The following is a 22,559-nucleotide window of genomic DNA, read 5'->3' on the forward strand; positions in this document are numbered from 1 at the left end:
AATATACATAATGTCCCATATTTTTTCTTGATATCAACTTCTTAGTTTGCAACTTGGTGACATTAAACCTCACGTTCAATTCAATTCAAATTGCTACTTTGTGAGATATACGTATTCTTAAAACGAATTACACTGCCTCTCCAAACCACAAAATTATCGACGAATTAAGGGCCACGTATTTCGGCATGATTAGGTCTCATTATGCACCCTATGCTAATCCGTGGAAATGACTTGGAAGCTTATTGTCCAATCATTTCATGGGCACTCAAACCCGCTATCATTTACTATAAGTTCTAAAACCCACTGTCTTTTCCTCGGTACTCGAACCCAGTATTATTTGACCAATTTCGAAACCATATACTTTTTTGATCCATACTAGAACTAACGATGTTTTTATCCGTACTCGTGCTTACTATCATTGTTCAGTTCTCAAATCCACTATCTTTTTGTAGGTACTCGGACAAGGGCGCCGGCAGAATAATATAAAAGGGGGTGCAACCGTCTAACAAACTAACCCCCCCCCCCAATTTTTCTTTTTTTTAAATATTCTGTTATTACGTTTTTTTTTTTGTTATTATATATACTTTCATCTATTAATTTTTTTCAAGATTCAGGTATAGAACAAAATAATAGGAACACCTGTGAAAAAATGAAAATATTTTATTAATAAGGAGTTTGGCCACCTTTGGCCTGAATGACAGCTTGCATTCGACGTGGGATTGACAAATAAAGGTCTTGAACAAAAGTTCATTGGAATTTGCAGCCATTCCTCGCAGGGCTGTCTCGAGTTGAGAGAGTGTGCGTGGAGGAGGAAACCGAGCACGGACTTTTTTCTCCAAAAAACCCCACAAAGGCTCAATGATATTGAGATCAGGGGACTGAGGACACCACGTTAGATGGTCCACTTCATAATTATGCTCATTTAACCATGTTTGAACACAGTGAGACGTGTGAACAGGGGCATTGTCATCTTGGAACACAGGACGCTCTCCTGGAAAGAGAGTATGAAGCATAGGGTGAAGATGATCTGCAAGAATGGCCCCACCGTAGTCTCTTCAAAGCATTCCGCGCTGAAACTAACGGTTTTTGAATAGCTACTCTGCCATGGATGTTAGCAGCATGCAACTCCTGTTGAATAGTTTTCATGGATACAGGGTTCTGAAGGTGGGTATTCATCTCGGATGTTATCACCGGCAGTGTTGTCTTGCGTTTTCGAGCGACTATCCTCTTCAACACCCGTCTATCACGGTCTGACAACTTCGACTTCTTGCCGCTGTTGTGCCTCACCGAAGACACCTTACAGAACTTTGTGTATGCCGACAGACTCCTTGATTCAGTGGTCATTGAAACACCTACAAGGTTCGCTGTTCTGGACACGGACGCTCCTGTCAGGCGAGCTCCGATTATCATGCCTCTTTTAAAGCCAGAGAGGTCAGACATAATCTCGTTTTGCTAGAAATAGGTTTTTCTCTTGCAAATCTCACACTGCCAAATGCTAGACAGATACCTTGCCTTTCATCACCACTAGGTGGCACATTCTTGCGACACGTGCCCACCGCTTATTGGACGGTCGAGAACGACTCCATTCTTTCACAGAAGATGTTCCTATTATGTTTTCCTATGCCTGTACATTTCTTCATTGTTAACAAGATATTTTTAAAAAATTACGAATTTACGTGATCCGAAATGTGTTAGAATAGAGAAAATTCTTATGAATCCCTCGAATACATCGATTTAGATATTGAAGCCACACCTTTTTATCCAGCTGTAGCGGAGGCAATCAAAATTGGCCTAACTCTTCAAGCTACTACGTGCACTATTGAACGCACTTTTAGTACAATGCGACGCATGAAAACATGGGATCGGTACTACAATTAAGTAGTTAGAGATTAAGTAGTTTGTGCATGCTCAGTGTGCATAAGAAAAGAATCAAAGATGACTCAGAATTCATTGAAAATGTTATAAACAGATTTGGACAGCTAACAAGACTATTACAATTCTTGTTTGATTAAACAATTTTTAAGTGTTATGTATAAATAATTGCTTAACTATTTGCTTTTGAATAAAAGTATTTTTAATAAAAAAAATTTTATACTCTTTAATTGTTTAAAAAAAGCCAGGGGTTGCAAGTGCACCCCCTTGCACCCCGCTGCCGGCGCCCTTGTACTCGGAGCCACTTGCCTTTTTATCGGTACTCGAATCTACTATTATTTGATCATTACTCGAACCCATTACCTTGTAATCGGTACTCGAATCCACTATCATTTAATCAATTTCCAAAAAACTTTTTTTTTTGTTCGAAATTCAAACCCACTCTCTTTTTTATCGGGACTCAAACTCTCTTTTGATCAGTGCTCAAATCAATTATTTTTTGGGTACTTGAACTGGCTTCATTCGTTAAGTTTTTAAATCTATTATGATTTGATAAATACTCGATTACATTCTTTTTTGACCAATGCTCGTCCCCACTATTTTTTTATTCGGTGCTCGCACTCGCAAACATTTGATCAGTATCCGAACCCACCCTCTTCTAAGAGGCACTTGAATCCACTATTTTTTATTAGTACTCAAACCCGATTTCATTTGATCAGTATTAAAATCTACTACCGTTCAATCAGTTTCCCAACCCACTCTCTTTTGATCAATGCTAATAAAACCTGCTATCCATTGCATTATATTCGGAATGATAAAATGAAATGGATATGGATAAAAAATAAATCTTTTTTATCTGCACTTCAATCAATTGTCAGTTAGATCTCGCTATTTTTTATCGGTACTGGAACGCATTGTCACTTGATTGATATTCGAGACTACTATCATTTAATCATTTCTTAAAATCACTATCTTTTTTTCAGTATTCGAATCCGACTCTCTTCTTTTCAGAGTACTCAAACCTACTGTCATTTGAATAATAATCGAATTCACCATCTTTTATCGGTCCTCCTCGAACACACTTTCATTTGATCAGTTCTCGAATTTAATATAATTCAATAATCATTTGATACCATTCTCTTTTTATAGGTACTCGAACCCAATATCATCGACACGCCGGTACTCCTGTAATTCACTCTCTTTTGACCAATACTCGACCCACAATCTTTTTATCGGTACTCCAACACGCTATCATTTGAAAATTTTACGAACTCACTTTTTTTATACTTACTCGAGCCCACTATCTTTTTATCGGTGTTCGAACTCGCTATCATTTAATCAGTATGCGAACTCACTCTTTTTTATTGATACTTGAATTTTATATTATTTGATCAACAATCTCTAGCATTACTCAAATTTACTATTATTATTATTATTTATTTATTTTTTTACCAGGAGGGGACTAGAATACCTTGGAGGTCGCTTTGCGTGAATTCCATTTAATTAGAAGGTCTTTACGTTACACTTCACTTAAAATCGGTTTTTGTAAATAGAGTCAGATTTTTAGAGGAAATAAAAGATAACTTGTGGCTTGTGGTTTTTCCCTTATATAGCTTGGCTTGTGATTTCCTGTGGATACCAGTCCCGCAGTGAGCTGATAATAAATACGTGGTTCCCAGCTGCACACTGAAGTCAAGCATCACTGGTTGCGATAGGAAGAACAAACTACAATTTATACAGATTCACTCTCCTCATTGCATGCACTGGCTGACCCCACACATAAAAATACGATTGTTCATGACATAAAACATGCTTGGAGACAGAGTATCTCACTGAATTGGATTAAAGCACACGCGGGGCATGCCGGCAATGAGGAGGTGGACAAACTAGCCAAAGAAGCCATCAGACTTGACACCATAGAAAATACTATCTGGCTGACCCCCATTCAGATCAAATCTATAATCAACAACCATATTATGGCTCAGTGGAAATTGGACTGGACCAACAGTACAAAAGGACGGCAGACTTACAAATTTTTTAAGGATCCAAAAACTACAAGAATAAAGGCAAACTTTTATATTAATCAGTTCTTAACCGGCCACGGCGTGTTTGGCACACACCAAGCAAGATTTTTCGGGAAATCTTCCCCATGTACTTATTGCAACTCACAACAAGACATCCATCACCTAATTTTTCAATGTCCTAAATTTCAAACACGACGAGGCAACAATTTTCACAACAAAACAGAACACCAGATTTACTCTAACCTGACCTGCAGATCAATCATCAAAGACATTATCAAAACAACTTTGGAAGATACATTAAACCCACTGTAAATTTTTACTAACTCTAGCCGTCCAACTACCGTATGGATCAGCGTTTCCATATCCCCTGAGTCAACTCTAATTCTCTCGCTTTAATTACCTCATCACTGGAGACTCTGGTTCGGCGATTTTGATTTTTAGCCGGGATGACTATCCTTGAAACTGGACTTTTAGTGACTTTAAAAATTTTTTTTTTAAATCTCATGGTGTTCTTAGGTTGGATTTGAACTGTCCTCGTCATTCATACCATTTTAATCCACTTTTACTATTTCAACACTATTTTGATTTTACTATTTGTAACTCGATTAATTGTTTCCTTAATAGGCAATTTGCCCTATGATTAGTTTTTAAATTTTGTGCCTTTAATATTCTGACTAATTGAGATAACTAATTTTGTTCAAGAGTATTGTTCGCCCGCAAAGTTTACAGGCTGTTGCCATTTGACTTTTGTATCTTATGTATTTTATGCATTTTTTGTATTTTATGTTCTTTAATGTTTTTTTTACTTGGTTTTTAATAAACATTTACCCGTATGCCCTCAATTGGGGCAGGTCGGGGTAAATATTTTCATCACTGGTTGCGATCAGTAAGCGGGTGGGTGATCACTTTGATCAGCCTACGTAGGAACCGAGGGTGCGCGGTATCAGTCCTCATTACACTGTTCTACCATAACGCTCAGGTCATCGGGGAACCAGAGCAGGGGAGCTATCCCCTCTGCGGAGGATCAAAATTGCGATGCTATGTCTTCTAATCATCCTCAGGGATGTTTCCCAGATTGTCGTCAATAACTTAATGTGCAGTTCTAGAGCGATGTAAATAAAGTACATACCACTCTACCGATTATATCCATTGTGATGGCATGTCTTCGGATCATCCTCAAGGATGTTTCCCAGACCGTCGCCAATAGCCCATACGTAATAGCGCAGCTCTAGTGCGACGTAAATGAATAAAACAAACAAAACAAACAAACAAACCGATTATATCCGATTTATAATATCCTAAGGGACTATTCATTTTACCTGAGGTTTTTACACACGCAAAAAATCGCACGCGAATGAAAATTAGATTGGTGGAAAATATTTACCACTTAGGATCTCTTTTGCAGGCGATTTTTTCTCCAGTGAAAATTACTCTTAACCTTATGCATGAGTCAATTACGCATGTAGATAAAGCTGAGCCTAACCCTAATTGAATCTAAAATGTTACAGAAATAGACAGTTTAAAGTGTTTTCAAACAATCAATCAATGATTTTATCAATCACTTCATTTAATGCAAATTATTTAGCTTTTCTCGTTTTTTCGTCTGGCTTTTTTAACCTATGACCTGGACCTGCCGCTTAGAAAACGTTTCTAATTTTCCTATAAAGCAAGTGCTATAATTAAACATGCTCGCATCTCTTAAAACGATTGCAAAAAAAGTAATGTTTGTTTAAAATATTTCTTCTTCTTTGTTATTTTATCATTCAATGTTTGTTGATATTTGAAAATATCTTAAGAGTTTATATAAGAGTTTGAATGAGCTAGAAAAGTGTAATTTTTTTAAAGTGTTGACTTCTAATGCTCTAAGAATGTAGTCCTTTGATTTGATTTTCAGAACAAATAATAAATGTTAACTTTGTGTAAAATGTATTTGTTAAACAATCTAATTTGAATTATTTTATAAAATTTGTTTTAAACTTTTGTTTACTATATGTGTTTACAATGTTTTTGTTGTTTGCTTAGTTTTAGTTTTGTATCAATGTACGAAACTTTTATTGTTTATTTAGTTTAGTTTTTTAGTTGTTGTTTGTTTAGTTAGATATTTTGGTATCGTGATCTGCCGCACCAACTACAATCGTCAAGATAACAAATTGATTTTAAGCGGGAAATGTTTTAAAAAACTATCATGTAAAGGTTTGCCCAGAGGTGACTATGAGTTGTAACCAATTGCAAGTTGATCCCTTTCTGTGATGTTCCAACACCCGGAAATTGCCAAGACTTTGTGATTATTCTGTCACAGATCACGATACAGAAATCCTCTCTCGTTTTAACTTTTAGTTGTATCTATAATTTGTTGATTATGATATTAATTTTAAGTTTTCAAGAATACCTGCTCCAGTTATTGAAAATGTTCCAAGATGCTTCCACAGAAGTTCTCAAAATTTTTTACCATTGATTCCCATGGTAATAGAACAAACAGGAAGAGGAGAAAGAGCATATGATATTTATTCTAGGCTTCTAAAAGAAAGAATTATTTGTTTAATGGGTCCAGTAAGTATGATTTTGAATAATTTTTTTAAACATTTTAGGTAAAGAAAAATATTAGGTTTAAGTATTTTTCAAACATTAATTCTGATGTAAAGTTTTTTACTCTCACATTTAAGACACTTTTTTTCTTCATAACAGTTACGTTAATTAGCAACTATACTTGCCTATGTGAAAGGTATACATATTGTTTAAATATCTGCTAATAGTGCTTAACTTTTTAGTATTTTAACTACTTCTTAACAAGGCTATGAAGTGTCTGTGTAACTACACAATTGAAATTTAGAAATTTTCGCCTGTTCAACTTTTTAATGTAGAATTATTTAGTTGAAAATTAAAAAAAATATGTGAATTAAAAAAAATACGTGATATGCCAGTGACCACAGAAGTATTTCATGAGTAGGGGTGGGCTCTTTTCCTCCTTGTGTGAGTAAGTCTGGCCTTATATATATATATGAACAGTGTCCGTATGATCTTAACTTCAGAAGATGGCTATCAAGAATTCAAGCTTGCAATTTTAACTTTATGTTTCGAATTGCTTTAAAATTAAAATAAAATTCATAACAGAAATTGTATACCTGTAAATTAGTTATTTTTCATTTAACAGTATTTTCTTTTTGTTCTGTTTCGCTACCATTTTTATTCTGTTCTCAACGACATTTGAAATCAAAATTTTCCCCTTCGGTTAGCAAAAGAGGCGTATATTTCCTCTGCGGAGAATGAGTAAGGGATGATCTAGTAGCAATTTTGACCACAGATATTGTTAAAGCTCTCTTGAAACTTTCTTTCTAGAACTCAGACACAAACAAATTATCTATTTTTTTAAAATTGTGAATTTAACCACACAAATATTGAGTGAAAAATTGTAATTTTAGAACCCCCCTCTTAGTTTAAAAATTTTGTGTCCCTTTATTTATAAAATGAGAGGAATTATCCTTCTCTGCCTCACAGTTCTGACGTCCCTGTGGTATGCCTATTGAAAATTGTGCTATGCTTTTTTTTTCCAAACTGCCAACATTATTTAACAGGGTAATTGCAGTGAGTCTTGTAGGTGCATTGTAAATTGATATTTATAACTAGCTTACCACCTATAGATTTCATGGAGCTGTGGTGGCCCAGGGGATAGAGCATTCGCTTTTCAATGAAGTGAACCGGATTCAAATCCCAGTCATGGCTGGTCGTTACGAATTCCGTACCCTCCTTGCACCAACCACAGTGTTGACTTAAAATATTCTCAGTGGTAGACGGGTCATGGGCTAGAGTCTCCTTGCTGTGGCATGTTTTCATGGTTTTCTTCTCCATGTAATGCTGTTGTACCTCTCCATGTGATTGGTTAGTTCCATCAAAAAGTCCTACACTAAGGCAAATTTCTTCCAATACTTGATCCAAGAATTCTCCTTTGTTTACTGGAATGGGGTAAAATTACAATGCTATGAAGTTGAACATTAGTTGTCGTAAACCCAAAATTGGGTTGGCTGTTTAACGACGGTTATAAATTAAGAAATATATTTCATGCTGTCTACAAAAATATTTTAGCAGGGCAGTATTTTAACCACTTTCTTTCAATGCCTTAAAGTGTTGATCCTAAAAATGTATCTCTAGTATTTAGAAATTTTATCTTTTTTTGTTAATATTTTAATTAAATACTCACATTTCATTTTAAATAAAACATTTATATTTAAGTTATTGATAGTTTCTCTAGTTAAGATAGATTAAGTTAAGTGTGTTGTAGATTTGCATATTTATTTCCTTATTTAAAGGTCACAGATGAGATGTCTAGTTTAGTAGTTGCTCAACTTTTGTTTCTTCAATCGGAGAGCAGCAAAAAGCCGATTCATATGTATATCAACAGTCCTGGTAATTTTTTGTGTTACTCTAGGATACAATACTTAAAATGTGTTTAACTTTGCTTTTAAAACCAACATTTATTGTAAAGCCATAAAATTTTTAATATATCTTTTATTAATATTAAAATATTTTCTTTCAATATTGAAATATAAGGATTTACTTAGAGTAAATATTGAAGCATTCATAACTATTGTGTAATATCTTGTAAATTTTTTTATTTTTATTTAAAAATAGTATTTTATTGATCGGAAATGTGAAGTGCTTTGCTAGATGTTATCAGGAGCAAAAAATAAGACATTGATTAACATAGAAATTAAATGAATTGAAGTGAGTACGAAATGCGAGTTTCTCTTAAAACATATTTATTTCATAAACACAAACATTAATATAACATAAACTAAATTAAACATTATGGGTCGTCCTGCGACCAAGCTAGCTAGTGAAGAAGTTTAAAATGTAAGTGGCTGTTCTTCCTCTGAAGGACAGAATATATATCACTAGGATAACTGGGTTGCTTTTATCTGAAGATCTTAAATCGCCAAGCTGGCGGTGAGAGTGGCGAGGACCGCAGAATGAAGAAATTAAATCTTGCTATATTTTTCTTGCTAGCTTTCTTAATAAGTAAACTCTTTTGTTTAATTTGCAGAAAAAGAAATGTAACTGGTAATTTTAAGGAAATTATTTCTTTACATTAAATTAGAAATTTTGGCTTAGCAGGTTTCTGATTAAGTTTTAGCTTTGAATTCTAGGACAAGAAATATGTATTATGCGCAAGGGCACCTATAGAAATTTTCTCAAGAGTGTAATCAGGGAAAATATTCATTGTAATCTTTAAAAAAACCTTATAAATATATATTTATATATTTTTATTTATATATTATTATTTATATATTTTATTCATAATTAATATCTTTACATGTGCACATTAGACATTTTAGCAATTTTGATAATTTAATTAAAACTCTTTTTAAAAATTTTCCCTAATTTATGATAAATTTAATTAACACTTAAACCAACTAAATTTTACAAAAATTTAAATTTTTTAATGTTATTTAATTTTTAAAACAAAAACTAACGAAAATCATGCTTTATTTATATTCTTTAATTTAAATATGTTATGAATGCATAAAAATGTGAATTCTTGAAATTTTAATTTTCTGTTAAATTTTTTTTTTCTTCACGTATTTTCAAATTAGCCAATTAAGTACAGTTGTTTTATAAGTAATTGCAGTAGTAAATGAAAATATAACCTTTAAGTTTTGTTTATGAATCATATTATAATCAATATTATATGTATCATTTTTAACTATTTAAAATAAAAAATGATAACATACAAAAACAAAATGGAATTTTTTATTTATTGGATTTCTGGTATGGAGGTTGCAACTGCTCTGTCTTGATCTTCTTTGTGGGTTCCCTTGATTATATATTTTTTCAGTTCCTGATATTTGTCTTTTGAATTGCAAAACATTTTATTTTATGAGTTTAGTATAAATGTTGATTTCATTTCGGATTTTTACTAAAATTTTTCATTCACATTTTTAGGTGGGATAGTCTCTGCTGGCATGGGAATTTATGATACAATGCAGTACATTTTGCCTCCTATTTCAACTTGGTGTGTTGGTCAAGCATGTAGCATGGCCAGCCTTTTGCTTTGTGCTGGAGAGCCTGGAATGAGGCATTCCTTACCAAACTCAAGAATTATGATTCACCAGCCTTCTGGTCAAGCAGCTGTAAGCATGCACATTTTAAATATACAGTATAACCTGGCTACGACGATATTTTTGGGACCAAGTAAATATATTGTTGTAGAGGAATTAAGATTGTTGTTATATCGTTGTATTGTCGTTATATCGAGGGCTTATATACTTTTTTAAAAAATTTTAATGTTATATATGTATTAACTATAAATGTATATACAGTCGAATTATATATAGTGAACCGTCAAGGGACCGAAATTTCAGTTCCCTATAACCAGGAGTTCACTATATCCTTACTTCAAACAGTTTTAACTAATTTCTCCGAATTTCTCTCTTTTATTACACATTATTAAAATGAATGACCAATGCAAAGAAATACAAAAATGATGAAACAATATGTTGTAACAAAATATGTGTTAACTTTTATTTTTTATTACCTTGCGTACAAAAATTTAGGGATGGGAAACTGATATAGAATATGCAAAAAATGCTTATGGCTACATTTTACGTAGATGGTTTTAAAAATCGGTATGTGTATTTTATGTAGAAATTTAAAAATAGCAGAAAATGAAAAAGAAATCAGTCGAGGACAGAAAAAAGTTCACAATAACCGATTTCCTCTTTTCCCTTGGTTCACTATATCCATATTCATATCCCTTCACTATATTCTTGGTTATATGTGTATATCAAGGCACGGGATGTATTTTATGTAGAAATTTCAAAATTGTAAAAAATGAAGAAAAAAAATCAGTCCAAGACAGAAAAAAGTTCACAATAACCAATTTCCTCTTTTCGTTTGGTTCACTATATCCATATCCCTTTACTATATCCTTGGTTATACGTGTATGTCAAGGCACGGGAGCGAGCAATTCGCTCATTATTTTTGGGAGTTCATTACAAACCATGTTCACTATAACGGGGTTTGACGGTATTACGTAAAAGATTAATTTGCAGAGTGTTAATTATGGTTAAATATGAAAAAAATTGAAATAAAATAGGAACGCAAGCATGCCTGAAAACCGTTTTTATTGAAAATAATCCAATATTTTTGTTTGTTTTTTCATTTTTCTGACTGTTAAGTCAACCAACAAAGTATGCATTGAGTTTAAAGTACGAAAATGATTTTCGTTTGTGAATGCTGCTCCACCCACCCTCTTCAGAAAAAAATTATCTTTCAGGTGTTGATGTGATGCTTTTCATGATCAACTTTGACATGAAGGAAATGAAATCAGATAGGAATGTTATATCTGTGACTTCTTAAGAGATAAGGGTGGCAATTCTAAGAATGGAAGCTCTTGGGGTGGTCAGCAGTGAGTCTTCTCTTGTCAGAAAAAATGGAAAAATCGCAAAAGATGATAAAATAAGATTTTTTTGCATTATTTGAAAACCAATAATAAATGGAGAAAATACGGTTGAAATTTGGGGAAAAAATCTTTTAATTGCTTCAGAGAATATAATATTGAGAGGAGGATAACATTAATTCATGTGGAAGTTTGTCGGGACCACAAAACATTATCGTAATGGAGTCTATTAATTTGTCTACGTTAAATGGTCTATTAATTTGTCTACGTATTTCTTTCTCCTGACCTTTTCCATTTCATTTTAAACCTCTTCTACGCATTATAATAGGGGGCATTGGTTTTTCAGTTTTTAGTGTTTTCTTTTCCTCTACTTGCTTTTGAAGTTGATGCTTGACCTGTGACTTAGTGAGTTTTTATTTTTCTGATGATTTTGATTGATTTTCTTTTCTTAATTTGTTAATTATTTTGAATGTATCTTGTTTTTCCTGGACCTCTATACAAAACCATCGGGGTACTGAGGAAGATATTTTAAGCATTTGCTTCTCCCTTAATCAGAAATGGTTTTGTTTTTAATGGCTACCGAGGCCGGTACCCCCTGAAGATGCCGGCTTCGGTGGTCATATTTTTATTTTTATTTCATTCGTTTCTTGTATCGTAATGGAGGAGTTATTGTTGTATCGGATATCGTAGTTCACTGTAGCAGGTTCTGGACTATCCAGTCAAATGTGATGGAAGGGTAGGTTAGACTGGATAACAAAATAGCCGCTTAGGAGGGAGCTGCACTTCCTACTTACTCTCCTGTATATTTAAAAGTACATGTTACACAGTTTAAGATGAGGATAGAATATAATTTTTTTAAAAATTTTATTTATGGGCATAAACTTCAAAGGCAATGCATTTTATGAAGCAGATTACAGCTTTTTGTTTTTACAAGTGATGCACTTCTGATTTCACTACACTTTGAGTTTTTTTTTCTTTGTTTGCAATGAATTTCGTATTCAATAAATTTGTTCTTATTCATGAGATTTAAGATAAAGATTTTTTTTAAAATTTAGTTGTTCTCATTTTATCTTGCCTAGTCCAGGGTTTTAATATTTGTGTTAGCACTTCTTTTGACCATCATTTTTGTTCGGTAATTTTTAATTATTTTTATTTAATTTGATGAATAAGTTTTCCTTGTATTTTATCATTTTCTTTTGTTCTTTATAATTCGGTATGGTTTTATATTAGTTAGTTTGGTGATTTAAAAAAAATCTTTGGTTTATTATTATTTGGTTTTTATTTAGTTTATTATAATTCTGCTTAACTTCAATTAAATGAATAACATAAATTGAGTTACTTATTTGTCATTTTTTTGTGTCGGTTTGGTATTTATCATTAAAATAAGTTTTTAATGTATTTTACTTCATTCTTTTTTAATTTGTTCTTCATATGGTCTATCTTTCAGTTATTAGAAGCAATTTTTTTTTTAAAATCAGTACTTTTGCATTGGTTTTATTTGTTTTTTTTTTTGCTTTAACTTTTAGTTTTTTTTAACTCTCTAGTTTTAGTTTCTCTCTAAGCTTTTTATTCTCAAAAATTCGCTTTTTTTTAATGTTATTCACTAGAAAACAAGGGAATAACTAGAGAAACTTCTTCCAGAACTACCATTATCCATAAAAAATTTGATAACATATAAGATAACATATAAGTGATAAAACACTAGATTTGATCTAAGCCACACACTATTTTTTTGAACTCCTCCAAAAATACTTCTTAAGACCTTTCTCACAAAGGTACCTAACATAGCCTCATCTGTACAAGATATGGTCCAGGTTTCGCAAGCATATGTTAAAATTGATCTTNGATATGGTCCAGGTTTCACAAGCATATGTTAAAATTGATCTTAAAAGAGATTTATATGATAAAACTTTGTTTTTCTATGAATTACATTAGATTTTATGTATTTTCGAATTCCATTAAAACATTTATTGGCTATAGTAATTCTTCTTTGTATTTCCATTGTAATATTGTTCCTGTTGTTGATTACAGAAACCAAGTAAACGATATTGTCAACAACCTCACATTTATATTTTTCAATGAGTGTTATTGAAGCTTGTTTTAGTACAGGGCAAATATTTAGTTTTGCTCTCGTTTATAATATGATAGATCCTTATCAAATATATTATAAAACTCAAGATTTCTCCCTATTTTTATTAAATATTTAATTTTCATAATTAAAACACAAAAATTGAAATGTTTTGAAAATTGCTTTTTTTTTTTTAAATAGCCAATTACTCTTTATAGGGTCAAGCAACTGACATTCAGATACAGGCAAAAGAAATTGTATTATTGAAGAAACGACTCAATCAATTGTACGCCGACCATACAAAACAACCATTAGAAGTTATTGGTAAGTATTAATTGAAATTTTCTCTTCCCAGGAAAAGTTTGATGAAAAAACATATAATATTTTAAATCAGGACACGAAATTTCCACTCTCTTGCTATTAGCAAGCTTATATTTAGGGTTGGCAAGTAAGTTTATACTTGAAAAATATTGTGCATCAAACTACCATACTACCCCACAGTTTGCTGTAAACAAATATTAAAATTGGTAAGCAAGAATTTTAGTCATTAATTAGGATTTTTTATAATCGTCGTTGAGCAGCCAACCCAATTTTATGGGTTTACGACTACTAATGTTCAACTCCGTAGCCTTGTAATTTTGAACCCAATCCAGAGGACAAGGAAATTCCTGGATCAAGTATTGGGAGAAATATGTCTGCGTGGAGGACTTTCTGATGGAGCTAACCCGCATTTGCGTTACATGGAGAGGAAGATCACAAGAACCTCCCACAGTTAGCCTGACAGCAAGAGAACTCTAACCCATGATTCGTCTACCACTGAGAATATTTCACATCAGCACTGTGGTCAGTGCAAGCTGGATGCGGAATTCGTATTGACTGGGATTCAAACCTGGTTCGCCTAATTCTAGGGCGAACGCTTTAACCCCTGAGCCATCATGGCTCTTTAATTAGGATTTAAATAAAATGTGTGCAAAGATATACGTCTTAAAAAAAATTTTTAATCCGTCTCATCAGATGTTTTAGCACCTCTGCATGTTTTTGATGCCTTGAATTTTCCTCCCAAGGATAAAATTATAGGTAGATGATATAAAGAAACTATTCATGCAATTAAACTCAAATTTCCTTAATGAAAAGTGAATGCAGTATTGTCAGAGTAAACAGAATTGAAGTTAAATTTGCTTTACTAATATGAACTCAGGTGCTAGAGAAGTTAAGAGGACGCCATATCGCGGAAGAAAATTTCCTTTGTAAACTTTCTCTCCTTCATAACTAATTTAAATTTTAAAAGAAAGAAAAAGTAAGTTTAGGCAAACCTAGAGTAAATCATGAAGTTTTAATTGCTGTGAAAATACTTCAAAATATTAAAATGCAAAGAAATTATTAGAAGAAAATTTCCTTGTTACATAATCCTTGTTCCATTGTTTTATTTTTCACTAGTCACTTTTATTTTTCGTCAGGAAACTTACTTTGTCCCATTCTGTCTATTATGGTTCTGTTGATGCGGAATTTTTATTAAACATTATCTTCATTTCATTATTTTGTTTTAATTTAAGTTAACATGGTGCGTAGCGTTTTTAAAACGTGCTTTAAGGTGCTTGCTTTCGCTTTTCGTTTTTTAAAAGCCCTTAAAGATGCTTTTTTCATTGGGTCTTTTTAAAAAATACTTTATTTTCCCTTTTCGAAAACGAGATTTTTTTTCTTTACCTTGTCGATTTTCACCAGCATGCAAAAGCGTGTTTTTCACATTGTTCTATTCAACGTTTTCATAATTCATTCAACCACAATCCTTTTCGGCCTACCGTTGATCCACAGCGTATAAAGACGCTAATAATTTTCCATATTTGATGAAATACTTGCGAGTCCGCATGTGCGTCTACTGAGCTGAGTTTGGTGAAATTCTAGCACTCTCATGAGCAACTCTGCTGCATTTTGCAAGATATTCTCAATTTCAGGCTTCATTTTCCACCCTCTAAAATCAAACCGAAAAGTCTCTTGATCTTTTTATGGTGGTTAATATAATTAAGCAAAGAATTCTTTGTCAGATACTAGTCATTTTATCATGATCATGTAAAGTCTTAGAAAGTTATTGTGTATTTTGTTAATATATATAGTGCTTAAAAATATATTATGAGTGTTTAAAAAGTACTTAAAAGTTGCTTATTTTTTGTTGAAAGATTTGGTTACGCACCTTGGTTAAAATAAGTGAAAAATTTTATATTTAGCACTTTAATAATTATAGTAATGAAATACTACATCAAATGCTTCTGGTGTCTTTTTCCATGTTAAAAGTAAAATCTTCCAAACATAACTCGCTTTCAAACAACGATTTTTCAAATTTGCAGTTATGTTGATCTAAGAAAAACTGTTATTCATCATTGAAATTTAGCTAATTTGTAAACTCAATTATTGAGAAATATTTTAATCTGAATGAAAAAAAAAATTCAAACTACTTTTTTTGGATTTTATATTTTAATACAAATATTATTCCAATAATCTAACAGAATTTTTTAGTAATTATTAGATTTTTTTATGATAAAAATATACTAAAAAATATTTTTACTTGTAATTAGAGTGTAAAAAAATATGAAAAACGGATACCGGTGTCCCATCTGCTTCGAAGGGTTAAGATCTTTCTTTATGCTCCTTTGTCATGTTTTGCATCAATTTACATCTTTGAGACTTTCTAAAAACTGTATAGCATGATTTAGCTTTTGTGATACTTTGAGAAATATCATTGCTTCTTCTCTTCTGTTTATTAACAGGAGCTTTGAGATAAACAAAAGAATCAACCTCAATAACCAAAGAAAAATCAACCTAGTAAAAATAACATATTTTACTTTCGCTTATAATGTCCTTAAAGTCATATTATTTCTGCTATTTTTATTACAGAAAAAAGCATGGAGAGAGATAGTTTCATGAATCCTGAAGAAGCTAAAGAATTTGGACTTATTGATGCTGTATTATCTAAGCCTCCTGTTATGGAGGACGATAAAAAGGGTTCTCCATTTAGCTAATGTAATCATCATTTATTATGTATTAAAATTTCATCATTTTTGTACATATGTTTGTGTTTGATTAGTAGAGGGCTAGGCTAAATAAAATAATATTTATTTATGTTTTTGTTTCATTGTATGAAGAATTGTGATGTTAAAAGATTTACAGTTTAAGGAGATAACACATGCTTTTTTAAAAATTTCATGCTATGCCTTTGACCATTGTTTAAATTTTTAATTTAAACCATCATAGAATAAGCCTTTTTTTAGTATTAAATATATATTTCAGGCACTATCTTAACATTTAAATGGGATTTCCAATTTTTCTGTTATTTCTAATAGAATGACTCGTTCATTTTTAGATGCATTATAGAACTCTTTTTTTTAATGTTATTAACACTTAAAACAATCTTCTTTCTAGACAACCACAGTAGTGCCTTTTTAATAATTTTTTAAAAATGTATTTTGTTCTCTTTAGCGGTTAATTTCGAATCGAGTTTTTCATAAAAAAAAATTCATGTATTCTGTGCTCTTTAGCAGTCAATTTTCAAGTGAGTTTTCAATAAACTTTTTTTATGTAATCTGTGCTATTTAGTGGTGAATTTGGAAGTGAGTTTTAAATTTTTTTTTAACATCTGTTTAATAAAAATCACTAAACTCTTCCCTATGTAAATGACACTATGAAATATAAATATTACATCATGCTAACAAAATAATAATTTTTTAATGTATAATAAGTATCGCTATAACAAAACGTTCATTTTAAAAAATATCCTATCATTAAGAAAGAAAAGATTCAAAGGAGTTAATCGAATTTAGCTGATGTATTACAAAAAAAATTTAAAATAAATTTATTAGCATGCATAAAGATGGGTTGTTTTTTGTTATTAATAACTATTTTTAAATGTGTCGCTACAAAGTGAAACTTTATGGCTTTATAGAAAATAATAATAATAAAAAATATACAATAGGTACAATTTTTTAAATCTTTAGTTGCACCATTTTAGTAAAAAAGATTGATGTATTAAATATCAGCATAAAACATTTCAAGGGAGTAAGATTTATGTTTTATTAAATGGAAAAATAATAAAAGAGCATTAGATTTTTGTTACTCTATAAAAAATAAATAAATAAATAAAAATAGTGATATACTATTACAGGCTAAAAGAAAAAGATAGAAAGAAAGATGATAGGCATTCACATTGTTGAAACTGATATTAAAAGAACAACTGTAAAAAAACATATAAATCAATTTTATTTATTGAAAATAAAATTTTACTATACAATGCGTCAAATATATTTTACATTTGTACAAATTGTCAACGTTTATACAAAAACATTACTTATTTACAATTTTCTATGGTATTTACATATTTGGCAATATTGATCAATATACAAGCATGCATAAAACATTGTATGGTTTTTTAGCATGCAAGATATTAAACATTTATATTAATTACGTATGTGCTGCCTATATAGTTTAATTTAAAAGTTATGGAATGCAGTTAAATAACAAAAAAACCATACATTTAATTTAAAAGTTATGGAATGCAGTTAAATAACAAAAAAACCATACAACCATACATGTGTTTCTTCATTAGATTCTGACTATGACATACTTTTTTAGATTTTCCATCAAAAATTAAGGCATTTGAAATTCACATTTACTCGATAGTAGAATTTACACTGTGAATCTGCAGAGCTATTCTCATAAATCCAAATTTATAGGTGAAGACAGAAAAAAATTCTGTTTAATCGATCATGCATGTTGCAGAATTTGCAAATACAAGGTACGAATACATAAAAACTTTTAAGTTATTTAAATTTTATACAACGATGCAAAAAAAATGGAACAAATAATTATAATTCAGTTAAGCCTGTAATTAAGAAATGAAAAAAAAAATTATTATTTTTTGTTCTTTGCAGTGTTCTATCAATTCAGTGATGTATTAAAAAAGTCTTAACATTTTTCTCCTATTTGTTTGTTTGCTTTTTTAAAGACAAAAAGAAACTTATATTTAAGTGAAAGAACCATCTAACGAACCAATAATTGATAAACTCGGTTTTAATTTTTATACCATCTATCATATGTGAGATCTATACTGATCGATTAGATTTTGAATATAAAAATACTTATTAAAGGGCAGCTTTTAAGGAACACTGTTCAAATCAAAACTCATAATTTTTTATTATTAGTATGTAAAAGCCATTAGAATTTTTCTGAAACCTGAGCACAAATTAACAAAAATCTTCTGTTTGCATTAGATTTTATATACCAAATAAGCATATTGGCCAAAATTCAAGTAAGTTTTTACTAATTTGTGACTATTCTGATTGCAAACTCTTTTTATTAAAGACTATTATAGTTCAGAAAAGAGTAATTTTTTCCTGCTAGAAGGAAGAAAAATGGGAGAATTTTAAAATTTACTGAAATGTTAAAATTTTTAGCTGAAAATTCATTCTTGAATGTTGTTTGATAAAAATAAAACACAGTGAACTCGGCAGATGTGCCAGTTTATAATTTGTATGATTAGCAATACTTTTAAATTGTGTGATTACCTTATTAGTATGTACTAGTATGCCTTAATGAAATCACATTACCTTAATGTATTTAGATGATTATTAGTTTAAGTAATCTTTTTATATTATGGTAACGTCAGTGGTATAACATCATTATAATTTTAAATAAGATGAATTCACTGAAATATCGTATTAAGACCATGTTAAATAATAAATACGTATTTGTTTGAGGTCATCCTATTATAGTGTTAATGATTCTAACAAAATAAACATATATATAAATAAGTCATGTATTTTGGCACTTCTTGTCTGTAATGTTGCTTTTCCTTCTGTCCGATTCAGAGAGTTAAAACATTACAATGTGCTTAGTTCGAAAAAGAATCGTTACGATTACAGGTTTGTTTTTTCGACGATACCACTATAATTAGATGATTTACAGAAGAACAAAGTTCATATGAAGTCATTATGCTATATCAATGGGATGGTATAATAACAACATTTTAATTATGTGTCGTAGTAATAAGAGAATGTTAAATGATTAATACGTATTCAATTTGAGGTCATCCTGTTTCGCTGTTGATAATTGTATAAGAATACATATCAAGACATGTATTTTGTTTGTGCTGATTTTTTTTAGCCTCTGTTCAGTCCAGGGAGTTAAACAATCATAATGTGCGTTGTCCGAAAAAGATTCAATCAAGATCAAAGACGGGTAAGAAGTGTTCGTATTTTAGAACGACACCACGGTATCAGGCGAAGTTTAAGAACAAAGTTACTGCCTCTTTCATATGAAGTAATCTTATTTCATATGAAGATGTCGTCAATGGAATGTCATCATCACATTTCAATTAGACGGCGTTAAATAATTAATACGTATTTATTTGAGGTCATCCTATTACTCTGTTAATAAGTATATCAGACATATCAAGTCATGTATATGAAGTCATATATATCTTAATTCATATGAAGATGTCGTCAATGGGATGGCATCATCACATTTCAATTAGACAGTTTTGAATAATTAATACGTATTTATTTGAGGTCATCCTATTACTCTGTTGGTAAGTATATCAGACAAATCAAGTCATATATATGAATTAATCTTAATTCATATGAAGATATCGTCAATGGGATGGCGTCATCACATTTCAATTAGACGGTGTTAAATAATTAATATGTATTTATTTGAGGTCATCCTATTACTCTGTTGGTAAGTATATCAGACATATCAAGTCATATATATGAAGTAATCTTAATTCATATGAAGATGTCTTCAATGGGATGGCATCATCACATTTCAATTAGACGGTGTTAAATAATTAATACGTATTTATTTGAAGTCATTCTATTACTCAATTGGTAAGTATATCAGATATATAAAGTCGTATATCTCTTCTATAATGTAGTTTTTGCCCCTGTTTAGTTCAATCACAATGTGCGTAGTCCGCCGAGCAAAAATCGATCAAAGAGCTGTGACGAGTACAGGCTTGTATTTTCGACGAAGGTGCTCTTCGCACCTTCTCAGTTTTTGTCATTTCTTCCTCAGTGATTTTGACAAAGGTCCCTCCTGATGAACAGATACGATGTTTGTTGATAGAGAAGTCCGAGATTCACGTGTTCTGCGACTGTTCGCGTTATTTGCTATGTCTCTCTCCAGTTTCTTTTGTCTGTAAGAGCGCTTTATTAAATATATAACCTAGAATAGAAAAAAAAAAAGAAAAATAATTTTCATGTATTTGATTTCAAAATGCCGATGAGAAATTATCTCATTCTGACAAAATATCGCTTTGATGTACAAGGTTATTCATAATTCCCTCCGCCTGTAAACGCCATTTTTTTAAAACTACAACTNTCTTGTTCCGGTTAAAAAGTTTGCAGCTGCTTACTACATGTTATTCTGATGGGCGATGTTTTTAAACGGATAATTTTGTTTTCAATAAAAGAGATAAATTAGATAATTTCTGAGCTCAAATCTGCCGTATTTTATAAGATATTAATGTTAATATGTAATTCTGGGGAGTTGGGAGTGAAAATTTGTTTTAGTTATTTTGTTATTTATTATTGAAAAAAGTGACATGGTTGCTAGATTTTGAATAACTCGCTTTTTTGGCAGTCTTGATTTCGCCTCTTTCCATTTGTTTATTACTGTTTGTTCGTGTTGCAAGCTGTGCACCATCTTACGTTAGTGTTAACGCTTTTAGTATTGTAAACACAAGTATTGTTAGCATTGTAAACATAAGTAACAAGTAATCAAACACATTGTTTGCAAGAATCTCAAAACACAATGATGCCAAATGGCTTTAAAATGCAACTGGAACAGTAACCCGTAAATTTAGGCAGTCCCGAGCTTGCAGCGTTCCCTAGTGTAGAAAACACCATCCATAATTGAGGTGCCAAAATGAATGGGGAACGACAAATACTCGTAGTGACATAATCAGGTTGAGACATAATCTCGTGGAGCCAAAGTTTGATAGGAATATTATCAGCAAAATTTGTCCAAGAGCGAGAACATAATCTTGCGTTAATAAATTATCGCTTTAGCAAAATATCATAGATAGAAAATTAATAGGGGACAACTTATACTCGTATTGATATAAATAGGCCGGGACATAATCTAGTGGTGGTAAAATTAGACAGGGGTATCTCTCAGCAACAAAACCTGTCGAGGAGTGAGGACATAGTCTTGCTTTCACAAAATATCACTTCAATAAAGTAAGTTGGATAAAAAATTAAACGAGGACAACGTATACTCGTGGTGACATAATCAGGCAAGTTACAAACATTCTTTTAAAATCACTTTGTATGGCGGGATGGTAAAGGGCTTTGCGCACTCATTTGGTAAGAAGGCTTCCTGGGTTTATTTCTTGGCTGTCTCTAAGTTCATACTCTTTTTACTTTATGTTGATATTCCTAACAGTTGTATTCATTGATAAGTTGCACAAAGCCTAATGCGAAACTCGCATCCTCAATTAAGTAAAGATAGCAATTTCCTCAATTTGATAAAAGGTTCGCTCAGACATTTTTCAAGAATTGGTATCATCGAAACCTTAAAAGTTGTTTTAAGTACGCAAATTGGCACGGTTTAACCCTTTGACGCAGATGGGACACTAATGTTTCGTTTATATATATTTCTTTTTCTGACGCTCTAATTACAAGCAAAAATATATTTTGATATTTTTTTAATTCATAAAAAATCAGTCTAATAGTAATTTAAGAAGAATCCGCTAAAATATGGAAATTATGTACTAAAATAAAAAAAAAGTAGTTTAAAAAAATCTTTTTCATTAATATTCAAAAATTTATCAATAATTGATTTAGTAAATCAATGAAATTTCAATGATGAAAAAATGTTTCTTTTAGATCTAAATCGGTGCAAATTTAAGAAATTATTGTTTGAAAATGAGCCGTGTTTAGGAGATTTTGCCCTAAATGCAAAAAAAAAAAAAAAAAAAAAAAAAAAAAAAAAAAAAAAAAGGAAGAAAAAAAAGACACTGGTGTTTTATGCTGTATTTCATAACTATAAATTATAAAAATACTAAGTGCAATATTTTTTTTACTTATTTTGACCTTAATCAATACAAAATAATGAGAAAAAAAAGTATGAAAAATATTTTTATTAAAAATTCTGCGTCAAAGGGCTAATGAAATCAGCTAAGGTGTGAATTGAGAATCAATTTAAGTTAAGAATT

At 31.1% G+C, this 22,559-nt stretch overlaps 3 protein-coding genes across 4 annotated transcripts in view; 1 reads left to right on the plus strand and 2 right to left on the minus strand.

Annotated features, from left to right (window-relative positions):
* Positions 1-966: 966 nt before the first annotated feature.
* Positions 967-1,440, minus strand: LOC139425846 (uncharacterized). The gene has a single exon (XM_071181847.1). The coding sequence runs from the start codon at positions 1,438-1,440 to the stop codon at positions 967-969; it is 474 nt and encodes a 157-aa protein (XP_071037948.1).
* A 3,885-nt stretch (positions 1,441-5,325) lies between these two features.
* Positions 5,326-16,471, plus strand: ClpP (Caseinolytic protease proteolytic subunit). The gene is made up of 6 exons (XM_043039959.2): positions 5,326-5,614; positions 6,273-6,446; positions 8,201-8,297; positions 9,834-10,021; positions 13,576-13,681; positions 16,247-16,471. Exons 1-6 carry the CDS (start codon positions 5,582-5,584, stop codon positions 16,369-16,371), a joined length of 723 nt encoding a protein of 240 aa, XP_042895893.1. The 5' UTR covers positions 5,326-5,581; the 3' UTR covers positions 16,372-16,471.
* A 1,115-nt stretch (positions 16,472-17,586) lies between these two features.
* LOC107439434 (calcitonin receptor) overlaps positions 17,587-22,559 on the minus strand; it is a 60,464-nt gene continuing 55,491 nt past the window's right edge. The window contains exon 13 of one of the 2 annotated variants that reach the window (XM_043039961.2): positions 17,587-20,566. In XM_043039961.2, the coding sequence (XP_042895895.1) occupies positions 20,402-20,566 (165 nt within the window). In that variant the 3' untranslated portion in view covers positions 17,587-20,401. The remainder of the gene's footprint in view (positions 20,567-22,559) is intronic. The other variant, XM_043039960.2, reaches the window with a different exon arrangement.

This window comes from Parasteatoda tepidariorum, chromosome 6 (assembly GCF_043381705.1).
Source record: "Parasteatoda tepidariorum isolate YZ-2023 chromosome 6, CAS_Ptep_4.0, whole genome shotgun sequence".
Taxonomy (NCBI): Eukaryota; Metazoa; Arthropoda; class Arachnida; order Araneae; family Theridiidae; genus Parasteatoda; species Parasteatoda tepidariorum.

What these genes read in the sequence shown, in the direction of transcription:
- LOC139425846 (XM_071181847.1), bottom strand. Translation starts at nt 1,440, where the DNA reads ATGTCTGACCTCTCTGGCTTTAAAAGAGGCATGATAATCGGAGCTCGC.
- ClpP (XM_043039959.2), top strand. Translation starts at nt 5,582, where the DNA reads ATGCTCGCATCTCTTAAAACGATTGCAAAAAAA. An exon ending in TTATTTGTTTAATGGGTCCA is followed by an intron (nt 6,447 to 8,200) that starts GTAAGTATGATT and finishes CCTTATTTAAAG; the next exon opens with GTCACAGATGAGATGTCTAG. An exon ending in ACAACCATTAGAAGTTATTG is followed by an intron (nt 13,682 to 16,246) that starts GTAAGTATTAAT and finishes TTTTTATTACAG; the next exon opens with AAAAAAGCATGGAGAGAGAT.